The following is a 16,148-nucleotide window of genomic DNA, read 5'->3' on the forward strand; positions in this document are numbered from 1 at the left end:
TATTAAGATGGAATTTCTGACTTTTTTTTTTTAACCCAAATATTTCACTGAGTCTGAACCACAGACTTCAAAGATCTACTTGCCTATCAGAAGAATAAAGTTGTATTGTATTCTAATGTTTCTCCCGATTTGAACCTTTCCTCCAAATGTCCATGTTAACGCTGATGGAGCATGCGTCTCCAGAACCCAGGGAAACACTGCACAACACTGAAACACTAGTGCCCTGGGAAACACACACTACATCCAGCATTAGTAACACTCAACCAGGTATAGCTTCGTCCAACTTGTTTATTTTCGTTTGTTACAAAAACGTTTCTAGTCAAAGAGACCGAAGCCCATGTCATCATCTGACTCTTCAGACTCCTCCTTCTTCTCTTCCTTCTTCTCCTCCTCCTTGGCTGTAGGGCAGAAGAGAGAGGGAGTTAGCACAGCGAGGACATAACTCTGCTTCACACTGAATGCCCAAGGAACAGTATTACCTGGGCCATGACTCCTGTGGGACAGGTGTATTACCTGACTAGTGTGTATACAGTAGTATTAGACGGGTGTATTACCTTACTAGTGTGTATACAGCAGTATTAGACGGGTGTATTACCTGGGGCGTCTCCAGCAGGGGCGGCTCCACCAGCGCTGGCGGCAGCAGCAGGAGCTCCACCTCCAGCACCCACGTTGCAGATCAAGCTGCCGATGTCCACACTGGCCAGGGCCTGGAGACGGACACAGACATGGTTACACGTGGAGACTAGCCCTGGAGACACAGGGGGACTAGTCTTGGGGACACAGGGACTGCTCCCTCACCCTGTGTCCGCATCTCCCCCCTGCATCCTGACCCTGTGTCCGCATCTCCCCCCTGCTCCCTCATCTCCCCCCTGCTCCCTCATCTCCCCCCTGCTCCCTCACCCTGTGTCCTCATCTCCCCCTGATCCCCTCCTCACCTTGGCGAACAGACTGGGCCAGAAAGGCTCCACAGTGACACCTGCAGCCTTGATCAGTGCGTTCAGCTTGTCCTCCTGAAAACACAAGACAAGGTTCATTAGGATCATGCTCTCAATCCACACAGCTACCACGCAATAAATATCTTCACTATTAAAGTTACATTTCAGTGTCTAGGTTCTCCTGAGTTAAATGAAACTGAACAGTGCAATGCGTTATTAAATGTATTTTGAAGGCTTTTAACCAACGCGAGGGGGGATTTGGAATTGTGACCCGGTATCTGCTGTCAACTGTTCTGTCACTAAGTTGTAAATAACCACGGTGAAGCACCGCCTAGCTTTGCTAAACTGTACCGGCAAAACAAGTGCACTTATTCCCATTCTTACAGCAAACTCCAGCGAGTACGCAAACTGTCAAAGGGATGTTACCAACGTCACATGGACGTCTGATTGACTAGATTTCACTGCAGCCCTCAACAACTCACTCACGCATTGTGGCTTTCAAACAGTCAGCATGCATGGCTCGCCGGCATGATGACTGTAGCTACATTGCTAACTAGCGACTGACAAGTTTGACTCGGTCACGTTTCACACCTCGCACACATCAGTCATTTTGACAAGTAGCAAATGGCCTTGGCGTTTGCGAGCTATTACTGGTAAACCCAATGTACAGTTTTAACATGACCATCCTTTCAGTAGTAGAGACACGCTGCTACATTGAATATCGTGGGCCCGTCAGGCCGCCATGTTTATTTTCAGCGGGCAATCAGGAGACTCACTGTGACGGTGACTTCATCGTCGTGGAGGATCAGAGCGGAGTAAATACAGGCGAGCTCGGATACGGATGCCATCTTTCTGTTTAGAGGTTATAGTTAGGGCGTCGGATGCCTAATTTTAGCGGTGCTAGTCGCCGGATTGAGGGCCTTAGCTTCAGATGAAGAACCAAGCACCTTAGGCACGTTAACTTCCTGCACTGAGAGTTGGCGGAAAGGGAAGGCGCGAAGGCGGGCTGTAGCTACATATAGTCCGTATACGTCATGATTGTGGGAGTGGTTTATGCAAATAACTTTGTCCCAAACCATATTCAGCATTTTGCAGAAGGCAGGCTTTATTGAAAGTTATTTGTTTAGACACATATATTTAGGTTATATTTAGAAACACATATTTAAATTAATAAACATGTATTAATAAACACATTTATATCGAATATACATATACATAAGCACAGGCTGTAAACAAAATCAAATCTTTAAATACATGTTTAGAGAGATCGTATTCTCTTTATGCTTTATGTGTAAAAAAAAACAGTTCGAGGCAAGCTAGTATTTCCTAACTTGCTAGAGACTACATACATACAATTTTATATTAAATACCAACACGTAATTTTGTCACACATTTCATATCAATCGACAAACTAAGACTATAACAAAATACAAGCTATATGGTGTTAAAGCTCACCCTTGATAAATGCTAGCGGCATTTGCGATGGGAGTTAGGCCTACTTCTACTCACTATTTGTATTCTGTTAGGGTTAGTGGGAACATACTGGGGAGGAAAACAAATATATTCATGCATACTTTTTGGAGTCAAACTCTTTGGACAAAGCTTGAACACATTTTAATAGCCTACCTCTTAAAATCGGGATTAAGACTTCTTAATACCTTTTAAGAGCCTTAATTTTCCCAAAATTGATTTATCAACTTTTAATACTTAAAAAGTAAGACCCCGCGGATACCCCGCAAGACCTATATAAAACATAAAACAACTGCAGTGATTGGGTCTAACATTTGTTTTAAATTATATGCACTGGAAGATTTCCACGAAATCGTAAAAGAAAATCATACGTAATGCAAAAATGCACAACTGTGCATGCAAGAATAAAGCACTGTGTAAAATATGTCTCAATTAAACATTCTTTGTTTTTGCAAAATGATTAAATCTAGCCATAAACTAAACAAACATTCTGTATTTTGGAATTAACATTCAATACATTTAACAAACTGTGATGAGAAACTGAGCCAAACATAATGGCTAAATAATAAATACATAAATAAATAAGTAAATGGCTAACCCAAACCCACATATACTCACTCTGTAATGATTTTAGCATTGGTCACTACGACATACAACAGCAACGCAAAAGGTTAGGATGATAAGGGATGAAAATGATGAAGGAAGAACGAACAAATGGCAGGAATAACTTGCTAGATAACCCAATTCAGAGAACAGGAACGTGGCCCCAGCGGCGGCCTTAAGTCGCCAGGAAGGTTTGGAAAGTCGCCAGATCTAGGGAGAAAGTCGCTAAATTGGCAACACTGTATAGTGTAAGGCGGAGGTACTCAATAGGCGGACTCCGGTCCGGATCCGGACCCAGACGCAATACAATTTTGACGCTACCAGCCCTGCTTCAATAAAAGCTATCTATTCAATCTATGGTGTGAATACTGAACTTGTGAACTGAATGATATGAGTTGAGACGATTGCCTGATAAAGTTGCTAACTTTGAACTACAGAAAAAATGCATGGACACATGCCAACCATCAAATCAAAATGTATTTGAATAGCACTTTTTACAAGCAGTATAACAGACGGCCTTCTGGTGTTATAGCAGCTGTCACAATCCCAGCGCAGTTGATCTCTTGTATTGGCCAATGTGTCTACCATCGGCGCCAGATATTCGATAGGCGACAAGTCTGTTTTCACATTTGGGGATATGTCACTGTGCCTGCCCCGGAGCAAACCGGCGGCCACAATGAGGACGTCTCGCCATTCCGGTTTTCGGATGATAGGTGGCAGTTTTGCTCCAAAGAACTCCAACCTGGTTCCTTTGACCCTGTGTGAGTAAGAGTCATAGACTTGGCGGAGGTAGGAGGGCTCTTTCACACAGATATCATAGTGCTTTTGATGTCTGTTTGCATGAAAAGTTCTACCGCAACTCTTGCAAGCAATGGGCGGGATATCATCACCACAAGTCTCTTCGAGGCAAACATCATCTCGTCGACTTGAGACTGATTTATACTGTATAGGAGACAATCTCCTTGTAGTCAACCTGCTGGCAGGCAGGATTACCTTATCACCTCTCTGCCGAAAAAACTGCGCTTTTCTCTCCATAGTTACACTCAACCAATTCTCTCTCATTTTGACCATGTCCACCTCTCGCTCTTTCACTTACACTGTACTTTTATTTCAAGGTTCTCATTCTCACCTTCTGTCGTCCTTTCTGCATGCCCTTCTGACTTCTCCATCTTCGCTTGACTGGGTTAGGGTTGGCTGTGTGTCAATCTTCTGAGCCTGGACGCTCCGCTGCATAGACATATACATGTATATATGTTTATGCTCCGCTGTGCTGTCTTATTTACTCTTGTCAGCAGCCACTCTGACTTCATTAACCACTAAGAAAAGAAAACTAGTGGAACTTCTGTGACATCACTATCCAAGGTCCCACATGCCAAAAGTTTGTCTGCCATGAAATGCACCCCCTCTATTGTCTGTTCTGTATATCCCAGCATCAAATTATTCTTACTGTACACTGAGGGGACTAAAGAGTAACCAGAGTAAGTTTCAGGCATGTAACACTTTCCTAGTCCGAGTTAGCAGGGGGTGCATTGCATTTACATCAAATGGAAAACTAGGCCTGCCATGAAATGCTCTCCCCCTGCATACGTTTATTCCCTTCTACCCCAGCATCATGTACATTTAATAGCATGCATTTAATACCCATACATGTGTATGTATAGGTTGGACAGGTCTGAAAACAGAATAGTCCATGGTAGGTGTGGGATTATTTTTTTTCTTTCATTTATTTCATTGACTTAAACAATAAGAGTAATATTTCCTATCTTAAAAAAGGATTTGATGGTGAGAACATTTCTTTTGATGTTGATACATAGAGGTTTTATAGTACTTTATAGTAATACTTTGAACCTGCTAAACAAAATACATTTCTTTTGGTAATCATAGCTGGGGTATATAGCATAGGCTACACTCTGCTTTATGCATAAATGTTGAACATAGCATATATTCTCCTTTATTCTATTTTAACCGACAACAAGACAACCCCGTCAGCGCGTTATCCTGATGCGAGGTTGATTAGCGCCCGGACGCACACAGCAAGAGCAACACTCAACTGCAGAAGGGCCTGGGTCTTGAGAGAAGTGGCCCCATTCACGTTACACTGGTTGCTGGAGCAGCAGTTGACCTGGTTCCCGTTCCCGTTAACGTCCACCGTAGCGCCTGCCGCTGCTCCATTGCAGGTTCTGCTGCTCGAGCAGTGTTTCACTATAGCCTTAACTCCATCTAGACGTACAGGAAATAGAGAGAGAGAGGGAGAGAGAGAGGGAGGGAGAGAGAAGATATTTGAATAGCCTTCTTTCTTTCTCGCTCTGACTCCTGACCCTCTCTCACTCTGTCTCTCTTTGCGCCTCTCTGTGAGTGTAGTAGGTGTGAGTGTATTAGGCCTATACTCTGCATCTATGGTCGTCATGCAAGTGTGTGTGTGTTTCATTTGTGCACATGTGCTTTTATATGGGTGTGTACGTACATTCTGACATCCCCCTCACACATTGTGACATATACATATAGGTGTGCGTGTGTATATTACTCAGGGTGTCTATGGTCGTCATGCAGGTATCCAGGGGAGCTTGGCAGGTCTGGGTTGCCTGGTTACACTCCTCGTTGGAGTTGGTGGAGCTGCACACATAGCACTTCAGCACCTCAACTGTGGACACACACACACACACACAAACACACAAAGAGAAGGGGTGATGCCTGACATAGTCATCACAACTGCAGATAACTTTTGACCCAACATTTGTTCTGTTGTGTTGAGCTGTTGTGTTGTTATGCAGCCCTGCCCCAGACTGCTCTGTGTGAGTGATGACATCAGAAGTGTGTGTGTGTGTGTAGTGTTGCTTGGTGAGCCAACTCTGCACACAGCTGGAATGCTGGCTGGTTGGTCTGGCCGGTGCTGGCCAGCCCAGTTTCAGTAACACATCTCACATGAAACCAAGAGCACTGATAGCAACACTTAGCAGTGCATGAGATTGTGCAATTGTTGCGCTGTGCCTGGTGGCTGAGATGTGGTGACTTTGCACTGGGCCTGGTAAATACAGACCGTTCCTTGACTCTGACCACCACAAGTATATTAGTATACTATGCACTTCAGATTATACATTTTCAGATGTATTTTACACATAATTTGAATGTCATTTTGGATTAAATTATTTGCTAAATGAATACAATTTTAACGTGCGACAAACACAATTCTAGATCATAAAATGACAATCCAACTCAAAAATCATATACATCATAATTCGGAAGCATGAAAGTATTAATGAATGTATGGATGGTGGATTCCTAAAAAACTGACCCAATACAGCTGTGATAAGGAGATCAGGTCGCACCTGTCAGATACAGTCTAATCTGTCACCGAGAGATGTTTTACCTGTGGGGAGGAAGAGAAGGAGGACAGCAGGGATCAAGTCCATGGTTCTGGGGTAGACGACCGGCTGGTTGGCTGGAAGACCGGTTGACTGGCTAGCTGTCAGAAAGGTTGACTAGATCCCAGCCTTTCCGTCATAGCTACCCTACCTCCAGCCATCTCCACCCCATCCTGCCCTGCCCAGACAAACCAACAGGTAGAACCAGACACCTGTATGCGGATAGTGATGTTGTGAGAGGATAACAGCAGGGTGTGTTGGTACTCACCGTACCACACCCCTTCAGTCTTCACGACACCCCACCAGTCTTCACTACACCCCACCAAACAACACCCCACCAGTCTACACTACACCCCACCCTACCACACCCCACCAGTCTACACTACACCCCACCCTACCACACACCACCAATCTTCAGGACTTTTAAACCAACCAGACATTTTATTATATTTAAATTTCATCCCCGTTCCAACAAAAAAAATTGTTAAGCAAATGATAATAATTTCCATAATTCCAGATAAAATCAAAACACTTCATCGTCTGGTCCCTTTTAATACTATTCCTGAAGTCATATTTATACAATTTTACACACAAAAACAAAAGTTCATAATTTCATAATCAATATCAAATATTATGGAAGGTGTTCGACTGACACAGAGAACACAGGGTCGAGTTCAGAGTCAAACATCGCAGTCCCACGTTTGGCACCATAACGTCATGGCCTTCATGTGTCAACACTGTAACAAGGTAGACAAGATCAGTCCTCGTTCTGACATGCAGCTTCATGATCCTGGTGAAGACAGGCGGATGGAGGTTGTGAGGTTTGGGGGTTTGAAGTGGCTGGGGAAGGCTGGTGGGGATCTGGGGGAGGCTATGAGGGATGGAGGGATGGACCGAGGGATAGATGGAAAGAGGGAGGGAAGGATAGGTAGAGAGAGGGGGGGACGGATGGAGGGATTGAAGGATAGATGGACTGCAGCAGTACTCTGTGGTCCCCTGAGGGCGGGACATGGTCCCCATGCTCCAGGAGGAGGGGGGTGTAGGGCTTTGCTGCTGGTCACCCTGGTATCTCTCCTGGTATCATCTCTGCTGTTAATCCTCGTGGTCCTTCCCCATGGTCTTCTCATCATACGACACCCCGTACTCGTTCACTCTGGTCTTGTCCACCGGATACAGCCTGGGGGAGGGAGATCTGAGTGAGGTGTGTGTTACCATCTCTGGTACAGGTAGAAGAGGTGTGTGTGTGTTACCATCTCTGATACAGGTAGAAGAGGTGTGTGTGTGTGTGTTACCATCTCTGGTACAGGTAGAAGAGGTGTGTGTGTTACCATCTCTGGTACAGGTAGAAGAGGTGTGTGTGTGTGTGTTACCATCTCTGGTACAGGTAGATGAGGAAGACCACGTCGTCTCGGAAACAGGCCAGCCGGTGGGACGTCGGCATGGTGATGATGAAGGCAAATACATCATCGATGAAGGTGTTGAAAGCCTGGGGGGAACCATGCCAAACCGTTACCGTGACAACAATACTGCGTCAACAACTGGATGGTCAGTCATATTCTGGATGTTGCACAAACTATGACGTCTGAGCTAGTCTTAGCTGGTCTGAAGTCTGAACTGGTCTGAACTGGCCTGAGGTATGTTGTATTCCGCTCACCTTGTACATGAAGGCCTTCCAGGGAAGGTGAGCCACAGACTTCAACTGGAGAAGGAAAACAAGTTAGTTCCAATTAACCAGTCAATATCAGCTGGCATTAGCATGACGTAGCATAACACAAGTTAGTGCATAGCTGAGCTAGCATTAACATCATGTAGCATAATACAGTTAAGATGATGGCTGAGTTAGCATTAATATGACGTAACATAACACAAGTGCATAACTGAGCTATCATTAACATCATGTAGCATAATACAGTTAAGAGGATGGCTGAGTTAGAATTAGCATGACGTAGCATAACAGAAGTGGATGGTTGAGCTAGCATTAGCATGATGTTGCATAACACAGCTGAGTGGGTGGCTGATGTACCTTGTAGTTGACGAACAGCTGAGGTAGCATAAACAGGAACCCGAATGCATACACACCTGTGACATCACACACAAACACACACCAGCTGTCAGAGACCAGCTAGGCAGAAGCCTGCACATAATAAACGTCTGTTGTATGAGTGTATGTGTGCGTGTGAGAGGGTGTTTCTACGTGTCTTTTGTGTATGTTTATGTGTTTGTGTGTTTATGTGTTTACCGTTGACTAAACTGTTGATTAGCCAAGAACACCAGCTGGAAGAAAGGAATGCACATAATAGAGTTTATTACCATCACATCTGTCACACAGATAAATAAAACACACACACACACAGAGTAGACACGCACACAATATGTGACACAGTAGACATTGTCACTGAGGAGGAGAGGAGTGAGTGTCCCAGTGTATGTCTCTCTCTCTGTGTGTGCGTGCACGCATGTATGTCATGTCCCAGTGTGTATGTTCCAGTGTGTGTGTGTGTGTGTGTGTGTGTGTGTGTGTGTGTGTGTACCTCTTGTATCTGAGGAAGACCAGGGCGTAAACTGCCCCTCCAATACAGAGGGGGTAGAGCAGGTAGGACAGGTATCGCATGGCCTGGGGAGACAACACACACCTGGATTACACATTGTCCGCCTAGGCATGTGTGCATATACATGTGTGTGTGTGTGCCTGTATATGTGTGTGGGTGTGTGAGTTTGTGTGTATGCCTGTGTATGTACTGTATATGTAGAGTGTGTGCATGTGTGTGTGTGTGTGCACGTGTGTGGTGTCTGTGTTGTGTGTGTGTGTGGTGTGGTGTGTGTGTGTGTGTAGCATCATGACTCGTACCAGAGTATCATATTCCTCAGTCCTTCTCTCTGATTCGTCCAGTTTCCCAAACTGTGGAGACACAGAATGCATCATCACTGTCTGGACCAATCACAGGCCTCCACACCAGGGAGGAAGGGAAAGAGGGGAGTAGAATGAAAGGATACAGACGAAGGGGAGGGGAGGAGTGAAGGAAGGAAGGGAGAAGAGAAACAGAGAGGGATGGAGACTGAGACAGACAGAGAGGGAGAGAAAAGGAGACAGAGAGAGAGATTTTTTTACCAGAAAGGAGGGTTTCAGTCCTTTCCAAAACACCTGGATCTTGAGCGCTTTCTTCACCTTCCACACCTGGACTCACATACACACGCAGAGAAGAGGAAAATGCTAATGTGACGGGATTATGAGATGATACGAGATTATGGCTGTGGGGGTTTAGGACACACGGGATTATGAGAGGTACAGAGCAGGGATTATGTCTTGTGTGGACGCAGTTAATCTGGAGTTAATCTGTCTGCATCTGATACCTGGCCAACACTAATCCACCTTGGGCTCATTGCCCAGATACTAAATACACCTCCTGAGTGTGTGTGTCTGAGAGAGTGTGTGTGTGTACCTCTATCATGGACCCTACTCCAGCAGGGATGAGCACCAGTAGACTGGTCTGTTCATCAAACAGGTAGAAGAAAATCACTATGGTGCTGAAGCACCTCCACAGCACTGGGACAACAATGACAAAACAAAGCGGTTACTATGACACCCACACAAAACACCCAAGTACATAGCCATTGACTCATTAGCTTTGCGATTCAACGGCCAATCATTTCATTTGGAACTGCATGGTCTACTAGAGACGGATGACCATGTCCAGAAGCAAGGCCTGTGATTGGTTGGCTGACCCACCTGCCTTGCTGGACATGCCCACCATGCTCTTCTTTTGCTTCCAGAAGCTGATGTCGTTCTTAAACGCCAGGAAGTCAAACAGGAGCTGGACAGGAAGCAGTCATTGTCAAACAGGACGATGGCTGTTTGTTGATGTCGGAACGACTCATTGACAGGCACAGCCGATCACTCTCCTTGGTTAATACACAAACACTTACATGGAAGGCTGCTACAAAGAAGGTGAGAGCGAGGAAGTAGAGATTTGTGTCTACGAAGATGCCTTTAATCTCATCTGCATCCTTCTCTGTGAACCCTGAAACACAACCGACAGTTAGCTACTACACACTCCTCCCTTCTGTCTGTTTGTGTCTGTGTGTGCTTATGTTTATCTGTGTCTTTGTTCATCTGTGTCTGTGCCCGGTGTCTGTGGGTGTGTTTCTGTGCGTGTGTCCTACCAAACTGCTGTAGAGAGTAGACAGCATCCTGCATGTGTATCCAGAACCTCAGTCTTCCCAGAGAGATGGTGTCGTACGCCACAGTGAGGGGCAACTCCACACTGCTGCCATTGATCTCCTGCAACACCAACACCGGCTTAGCAGTGAGCTAAAGACTAGGACTTGGTTAGCACACGGAGCAAAATATCTGGACCGGGTTAGCACACAGAGCTAAAGAACAGGCAGTGTGACTAAGCACTCTTTGGAGTGAGACCTGAACAGGGCCCATGCACATGTTCGACCACTAGGGATAAACCCAGGACTTCCTAACAAATAATCTAAAGAAACACTTTTGCTCAGATGAATCACAATCAAGGCCAGCATTGAGGAGTTTAACCCTGAGTGAGCATCAACCAAAAGGGTTCAACCGAAAAATTTGGTTGTGAAGTTTAGTTCCACTTTAGCTGGCTTAGCTCACTAAACTAAAGGCCCAAACATTAACAACTAGGGGCTCCATCTCCACTGTGAGGCTAGGCAGCATGGATTGGGGCTAATGGTTACATGCTATGGCTAACTGCTATATGCATGTAATGATACAGGCTAGGTGCCATTGTTACAGGCTTCAGGCTAACGTACCACAAGGTCTTTCACTCTGTTGCTCAGCTCATCCACAAACAGCAGGGGCAGGTAGACCATTCTGCGACCACTCTGAAACCTGCAACACACACAATAATTTTGCACTTGCACATCCTGGTATATGTGTGTGTGTGCATGGGTGTGTGTGACAGGGTTGCTGGAACAAATTTGGCAAGTCAAATATAATTTCATTAGTAAAAAAAATAATGTATGTATCTCATACGCACACAAGTACTACACTCACACACTAGAGGTGTCAAATCTCCTCTATAACCTGAAGAGGTCTGTGCTTAACCACTGATCAGTTAACAATAATGAAAGATTACAACTAATGATTACTTTATTGGGTGTGCTTTGCCTTCGGCAAGGGCACAACCTTTGTTCTCTCACATATATATTATTATTATTATTCTTTTTGCCCCCCTAAAACTCAGTCAATATTTGGCCTACATAGACAAAGTAGGTGTCAAAAGTTTCGTCTTGGTAGCGATTGAGTTGCTTCTATTGGAATTTACGTTCCGTTGCATGGTTTAGGCTGAAATTAAGTTTTTGTGGCGAAAAGTGAAGCTAACGGTGGCTAATTTGCTAGCCACAGTCACTGACGTTACTAACGTCACTACGTCACTAACGTCACGAAAACACGCGTGACTACCTTTGGCAGAACATTCGTTTCGCATCTGTTAACTTGGGGGATAGCTAGGCTAACTATAGCTTTACTGCAAGGCAGCTGCAGAAACGCCACAAGCAAAGAGGCCAGGGTGATAACTATTTACTCATTTTACTTTGTGATATGACACACAATTGTCATGTGTAATGTACAGTATAAGCTGATATTATTAAGGAAGTACATCTACTTTCGGAAACAGTAGTCTACTATTTCACTGAAGTATTAGCATCATGACATTAGCCTGTGTTGCCCGGGCAACACATACTACAGTGGTCTATGATGTAGCGTTATCTGTTTTCAATCGTTAAAATAAACATTCCTCACATATACATTTTCGTTGTAGGATTTATTCTGACATTAGTAAACGATTTGTTGGTGAAATTACCATTACCTGTGGTTTCAAACCAGTGTTGCTCACTGCAACGCTGTAGCCTACGCGAGACACTACAAAAACATCTACACAGCTGTAGGAAGTCAAACGGTGACAGAACATGTTCGGCACTCCCCTTACTTAAATCAAAAGTCTATCTAACTACTAACCTGAACTTCATTGCCACAGCCTAAACGTTGTCAATCTGTTCATGAAAATAATTAATTTCAGTTTAAACCGTACAACGGAACGTTAAATCCAATTCAACCAACGCAATCGCTACCAAGACGAACACAGCAGTAGTCTAGTACTGTGCTGTAGTAGTACAATTTACCGGGGCAGCTTCTCCACACAGGGCTATATCGCATTTTGCGTTGTTACTGACAATGATCGCTACCAGTGAGCTTTTTATGAATGAGCGATTTTCCACTAAATAAATGTCAAGCTTATTTACGTTTTGGGGGGCATATTTTCCGTTAGCAGATGGTACTGTTTGAATCGCGATTCCATCTTCTACTGCCGGGCAACGTCGTAGAATAATCTTCAAAGGGGGTTCTTTATTAATGAATGAATGCAATGAGTAGGCTAAATGCCTGAAAATATCATGAGAAGGGAAAAACTTAAAATGACGTTTAAGTCATAGAGATTAGGTCAATTTTTACACCGGTCTGCCCAATTTATTCGTTTTGTTTCAACGATGAGGCTGCCTCTTGCAGGGGAAATGAGAAGACATCTATTTCATTCTACACTTCACTCGTATTTTCAGTTGTAAATGAGCAGCAAAAAAAAAATGCTTTTAAATCTATGTCATCTTTATAAATAATAAGTATGCATTTTTATATAAAATATACAGAAATATCAGTTGTAAAAATGTCATTCAAAAACGGACCCCTGTGCAACCGACGCAAGCAAGCACACCCTACAATTTCCCCAGAAATTGTACCCTCTCTAGTTACTTTTATACTGTTTGGAATGCTCTGAATATAATAACCAATGTTTGAACTATACCCTGCTATGTTAGCTCATGAGAACATGGAACGTCAGGGCCATTTCTAGGAGCCCTATTTAAAGCCTAAACAAAAGTTATCTAGCATGGGGCGTCCTCTTTCTGTGTTTGCAAAGGGTATGTTGATTGTCATCCCCCTGACGTTTCTTGTGAGAGTAAAAAAACCCAATATTGTCATACTATTTAACTGCCCTGATTCCTGTATTCATTGTCCCGTCTTCTGAGATGCTCAACTTGAGTGTATCCGACACCTGCACCAGATCTGTAATAAATACTTTGATTTTGAACTTGTACTTGGCGATTCACTTAATTGACTTGGTACTTTCACAGCAATTGGCTACTATTTAATATGTCTTATTTTTAAGATTCAAACTATATTTTAATTTGTAATGGATTTGGGTGTATGTGTGCATGTACATGCATTTAGTATGTGCATTGGTGTGTGTGTGCATATGGGCATGCGTTTCTTAGTGTGTGTGTGTGTGTATGTGCATGCCTCTTACACTCTGAGGTAGCGGTGCACGTCACTGGGGAGGGACTCCTTGTCGAACAGGAAGTGGTCATCGACCACGTTGAGGGTGAGGCGGGAGCGCCAGTGAGAAACAGGAAGGTCTGAGGCGGGGTCAATGATAGGGGGCTTCTGGTTCTGCTGCTCCACCTGACACACACACACAAACACAGGAGACACACACACAGGAGACACACACACACGCACACACGTTAGGTTATTTTTGTAAACTGTAATAGATCAACAGGACATTTTTCTGAAACTGAAATATGAAGAAACGTTACACAAAAAACAAAACTATATTTCACAATACCTGTACACATGGGCAGCCTGTAGGTGGTGAGCTAGTGTACTAGGACCCTAGGTAGGACACTAACCTGCTCGTCTCCTGAGATGAGGCTGACCTCCGCAGGCTTGGGCAGCATGTAGGTGGTGAGCTGGGCCACAAAGTGCACCTGTCTGGGGTCCTGCCACGGAGACACACCCGGCTTGTGGAGGAACACCAGAGCATACAGGGTCCCATTGTTCCTGGTCTTCTTAGGAAGGGTTACATTCACTATCCTGGAGAGGAGAGGCGGGGAGGGGAGAAAAGATTTAGCAAGTCTATCACCTGATCCAACTTACACATGTTTGACTGAAGTTGAAACTTTTTAAGTTTCAGTTATTTTATCAGTGTACTGAAGTTCCCAATGCTGACAATTTCTGTTCATTATTGCGCTTCTATGCCTCGCTTGTTTGTTTAACGTTGATCATCGATGGACACCGCACGATAGGGTCGACTACTGCGTCCTGTCTAAACACAAGCACACATCACCACAGCTGGACAATGAGGGCTGGCTGTCCCCATTAATGTTGGAGGCCTGGCTGCACTAACTACTGGTTTAGGTGCCAAATTGTAGGTCAAATGGACACATCAACATAGCTACAGTGTTTTAACAGTTGTAATAGCTCAGCTGTGTACTGGAATAAACCTTGCTCGGGCATCGGAAGCGGTCAACTTATGCAAATTAAAATATTTCCGGGCTGTCTGAGCTAGCTTGTGGTCCATATTCATCGTCCAAGGTATACCTTTCAAACTTGGCGCTGACATCGAAGTCGTCCGCCTTCAATATGAGGTTGTGGCCCCCGTCTGCGTTGGGGCGCAGAGACGTGTAGATGCTCAACTGAGGAGAGGAGAAAGGGGGGGGGGGGGGAGTGTAGAGGAGAGGAATGCAGATGTCAAAACCATGCGCCCAAACGTCCAGACATTCTGCAAACAAGGCTAGCTAGACTTTATTTAAATCACCTGGAGGCGAGGCTTCTCTGCAAGGAACGGAAGGATGCAGTTTTCTCCTCGCGGGTTGTCGCAAGGTTTAGTGTAAACGATACCGTACATTACCCAACATGTGTGCAACACGTAGACTACAAACACTCCGACGATCAGGGTGGTGAATGACGTCTTCTGAAACATTCTGGCGGACGGGCAGGTCGGCTGGCGTGGCTAGCTTACCGAGCTGGCAGCAAAGCTAAACCCAAGTAAACACAAAACAAATGCGACGACAGACTGGTACCGGACAAAAATAAAATACAATTTGAAAGCAGATTATCGGGACTGTCTCATTGCTATACTACTGGATTGCCTCATAGCTGCGGAGTCGCTTGCAGCTGTGTGAGTTGGATACTTTGGTCCTGCAGGCTAGCTAGTCCTGCTATTTACCGCTCATTTTAACGCTCCGGTCCCTTCATTTCTCTAACGGGTCAAATTTCCATTCGAAAACATCCATACCCCTTACGCAGATCGCTTTGTCTTGAAAATCATCCCAATAATCCATATACTGTTCGAGCTAGACGCGTGCCATGGAGAAGCTGTCAGATCACTTCCGCGATTGGGTTCCTGGTCGAGTCTTTGGGGAAGTGTCCAACTGCGGTTGCGCAGATGGACCATCACCGTACGAAACAAAACTGAATATTCCTGACCACGAGATGGCGCTACCGCTCCACGTCTCAGACAGCCCACGCACAGCCCCCCGCGGAGACTTTCTACAGTTTAAAACTCGTCCGGAGAAAACAGTCGAGCATTCACTAGTGTGTGTGGGTAGCGAGACTCTTCGCAATAGGCGTTTACTTTCTCTTATAAGAGGGAAGAATTTTTAAATTGTATGTTTTTGTTTTATATCTAATATTTTGTTTTCGATTAGAGACAGGCTTTACTGAGCAGGAAGTGTTCGCCTCCCTCCCTCCCTCCATCCACTTTCCTCACCCTTCACCCTCACCATATAACCAACCCTCCCCTCCCTCCCTCCACCCTCTACCCAGCCTCCACCCTCACCATCCCCATCACCATCACCCCCCCTCTCCTGCCCCTTCTCCTTGCCTTCCTCTCCTCTCCTCTCCCCTCGCCTCCCCTTCTTTTCTCTTTTCTCCCCTCCTCTCCCCCCCCCCCCTCTAACAGAGCTTGTAAGTGTGTTGGAT

The 16,148-nt window shown here is 44.9% G+C and overlaps 3 protein-coding genes across 3 annotated transcripts; all 3 read right to left on the minus strand.

Annotated features, from left to right (window-relative positions):
• Nucleotides 1–274: 274 nt before the first annotated feature.
• Nucleotides 275–1,934, minus strand: rplp1 (ribosomal protein lateral stalk subunit P1). Its single transcript, XM_062486482.1, has 4 exons — nucleotides 1,712–1,934; nucleotides 936–1,010; nucleotides 596–707; nucleotides 275–398 (listed from the first exon to the last, which is right to left on the minus strand). Exons 1-4 carry the CDS (start codon nucleotides 1,781–1,783, stop codon nucleotides 316–318), a joined length of 342 nt encoding a protein of 113 aa, XP_062342466.1. The 5' UTR covers nucleotides 1,784–1,934; the 3' UTR covers nucleotides 275–315.
• A 778-nt stretch (nucleotides 1,935–2,712) lies between these two features.
• LOC134041023 (ly6/PLAUR domain-containing protein 2-like) lies at nucleotides 2,713–6,557 on the minus strand. The gene is made up of 4 exons (XM_062487261.1): nucleotides 6,376–6,557; nucleotides 5,533–5,649; nucleotides 4,751–5,228; nucleotides 2,713–2,882 (listed from the first exon to the last, which is right to left on the minus strand). Exons 1-3 carry the CDS (start codon nucleotides 6,416–6,418, stop codon nucleotides 5,002–5,004), a joined length of 387 nt encoding a protein of 128 aa, XP_062343245.1. The 5' UTR covers nucleotides 6,419–6,557; the 3' UTR covers nucleotides 2,713–2,882; nucleotides 4,751–5,001.
• A 231-nt stretch (nucleotides 6,558–6,788) lies between these two features.
• On the minus strand, nucleotides 6,789–15,585 carry clptm1l (CLPTM1 like). The gene is made up of 18 exons (XM_062445617.1): nucleotides 15,463–15,585; nucleotides 14,983–15,202; nucleotides 14,766–14,860; nucleotides 14,075–14,258; nucleotides 13,693–13,847; nucleotides 11,147–11,225; nucleotides 10,532–10,649; nucleotides 10,295–10,389; nucleotides 10,098–10,182; nucleotides 9,811–9,914; nucleotides 9,480–9,545; nucleotides 9,219–9,269; nucleotides 8,902–8,984; nucleotides 8,610–8,644; nucleotides 8,394–8,449; nucleotides 8,025–8,069; nucleotides 7,741–7,856; nucleotides 6,789–7,547 (listed from the first exon to the last, which is right to left on the minus strand). The coding sequence occupies exons 2-18, from the start codon at nucleotides 15,145–15,147 to the stop codon at nucleotides 7,463–7,465; spliced, it is 1,617 nt and encodes a 538-aa protein (XP_062301601.1). The 5' UTR covers nucleotides 15,148–15,202; nucleotides 15,463–15,585; the 3' UTR covers nucleotides 6,789–7,462.
• Nucleotides 15,586–16,148: the final 563 nt, after the last annotated feature.

Source organism: Osmerus eperlanus, chromosome 20 (genome assembly GCF_963692335.1).
Source record: "Osmerus eperlanus chromosome 20, fOsmEpe2.1, whole genome shotgun sequence".
Classification (NCBI taxonomy): Eukaryota; Metazoa; Chordata; class Actinopteri; order Osmeriformes; family Osmeridae; genus Osmerus; species Osmerus eperlanus.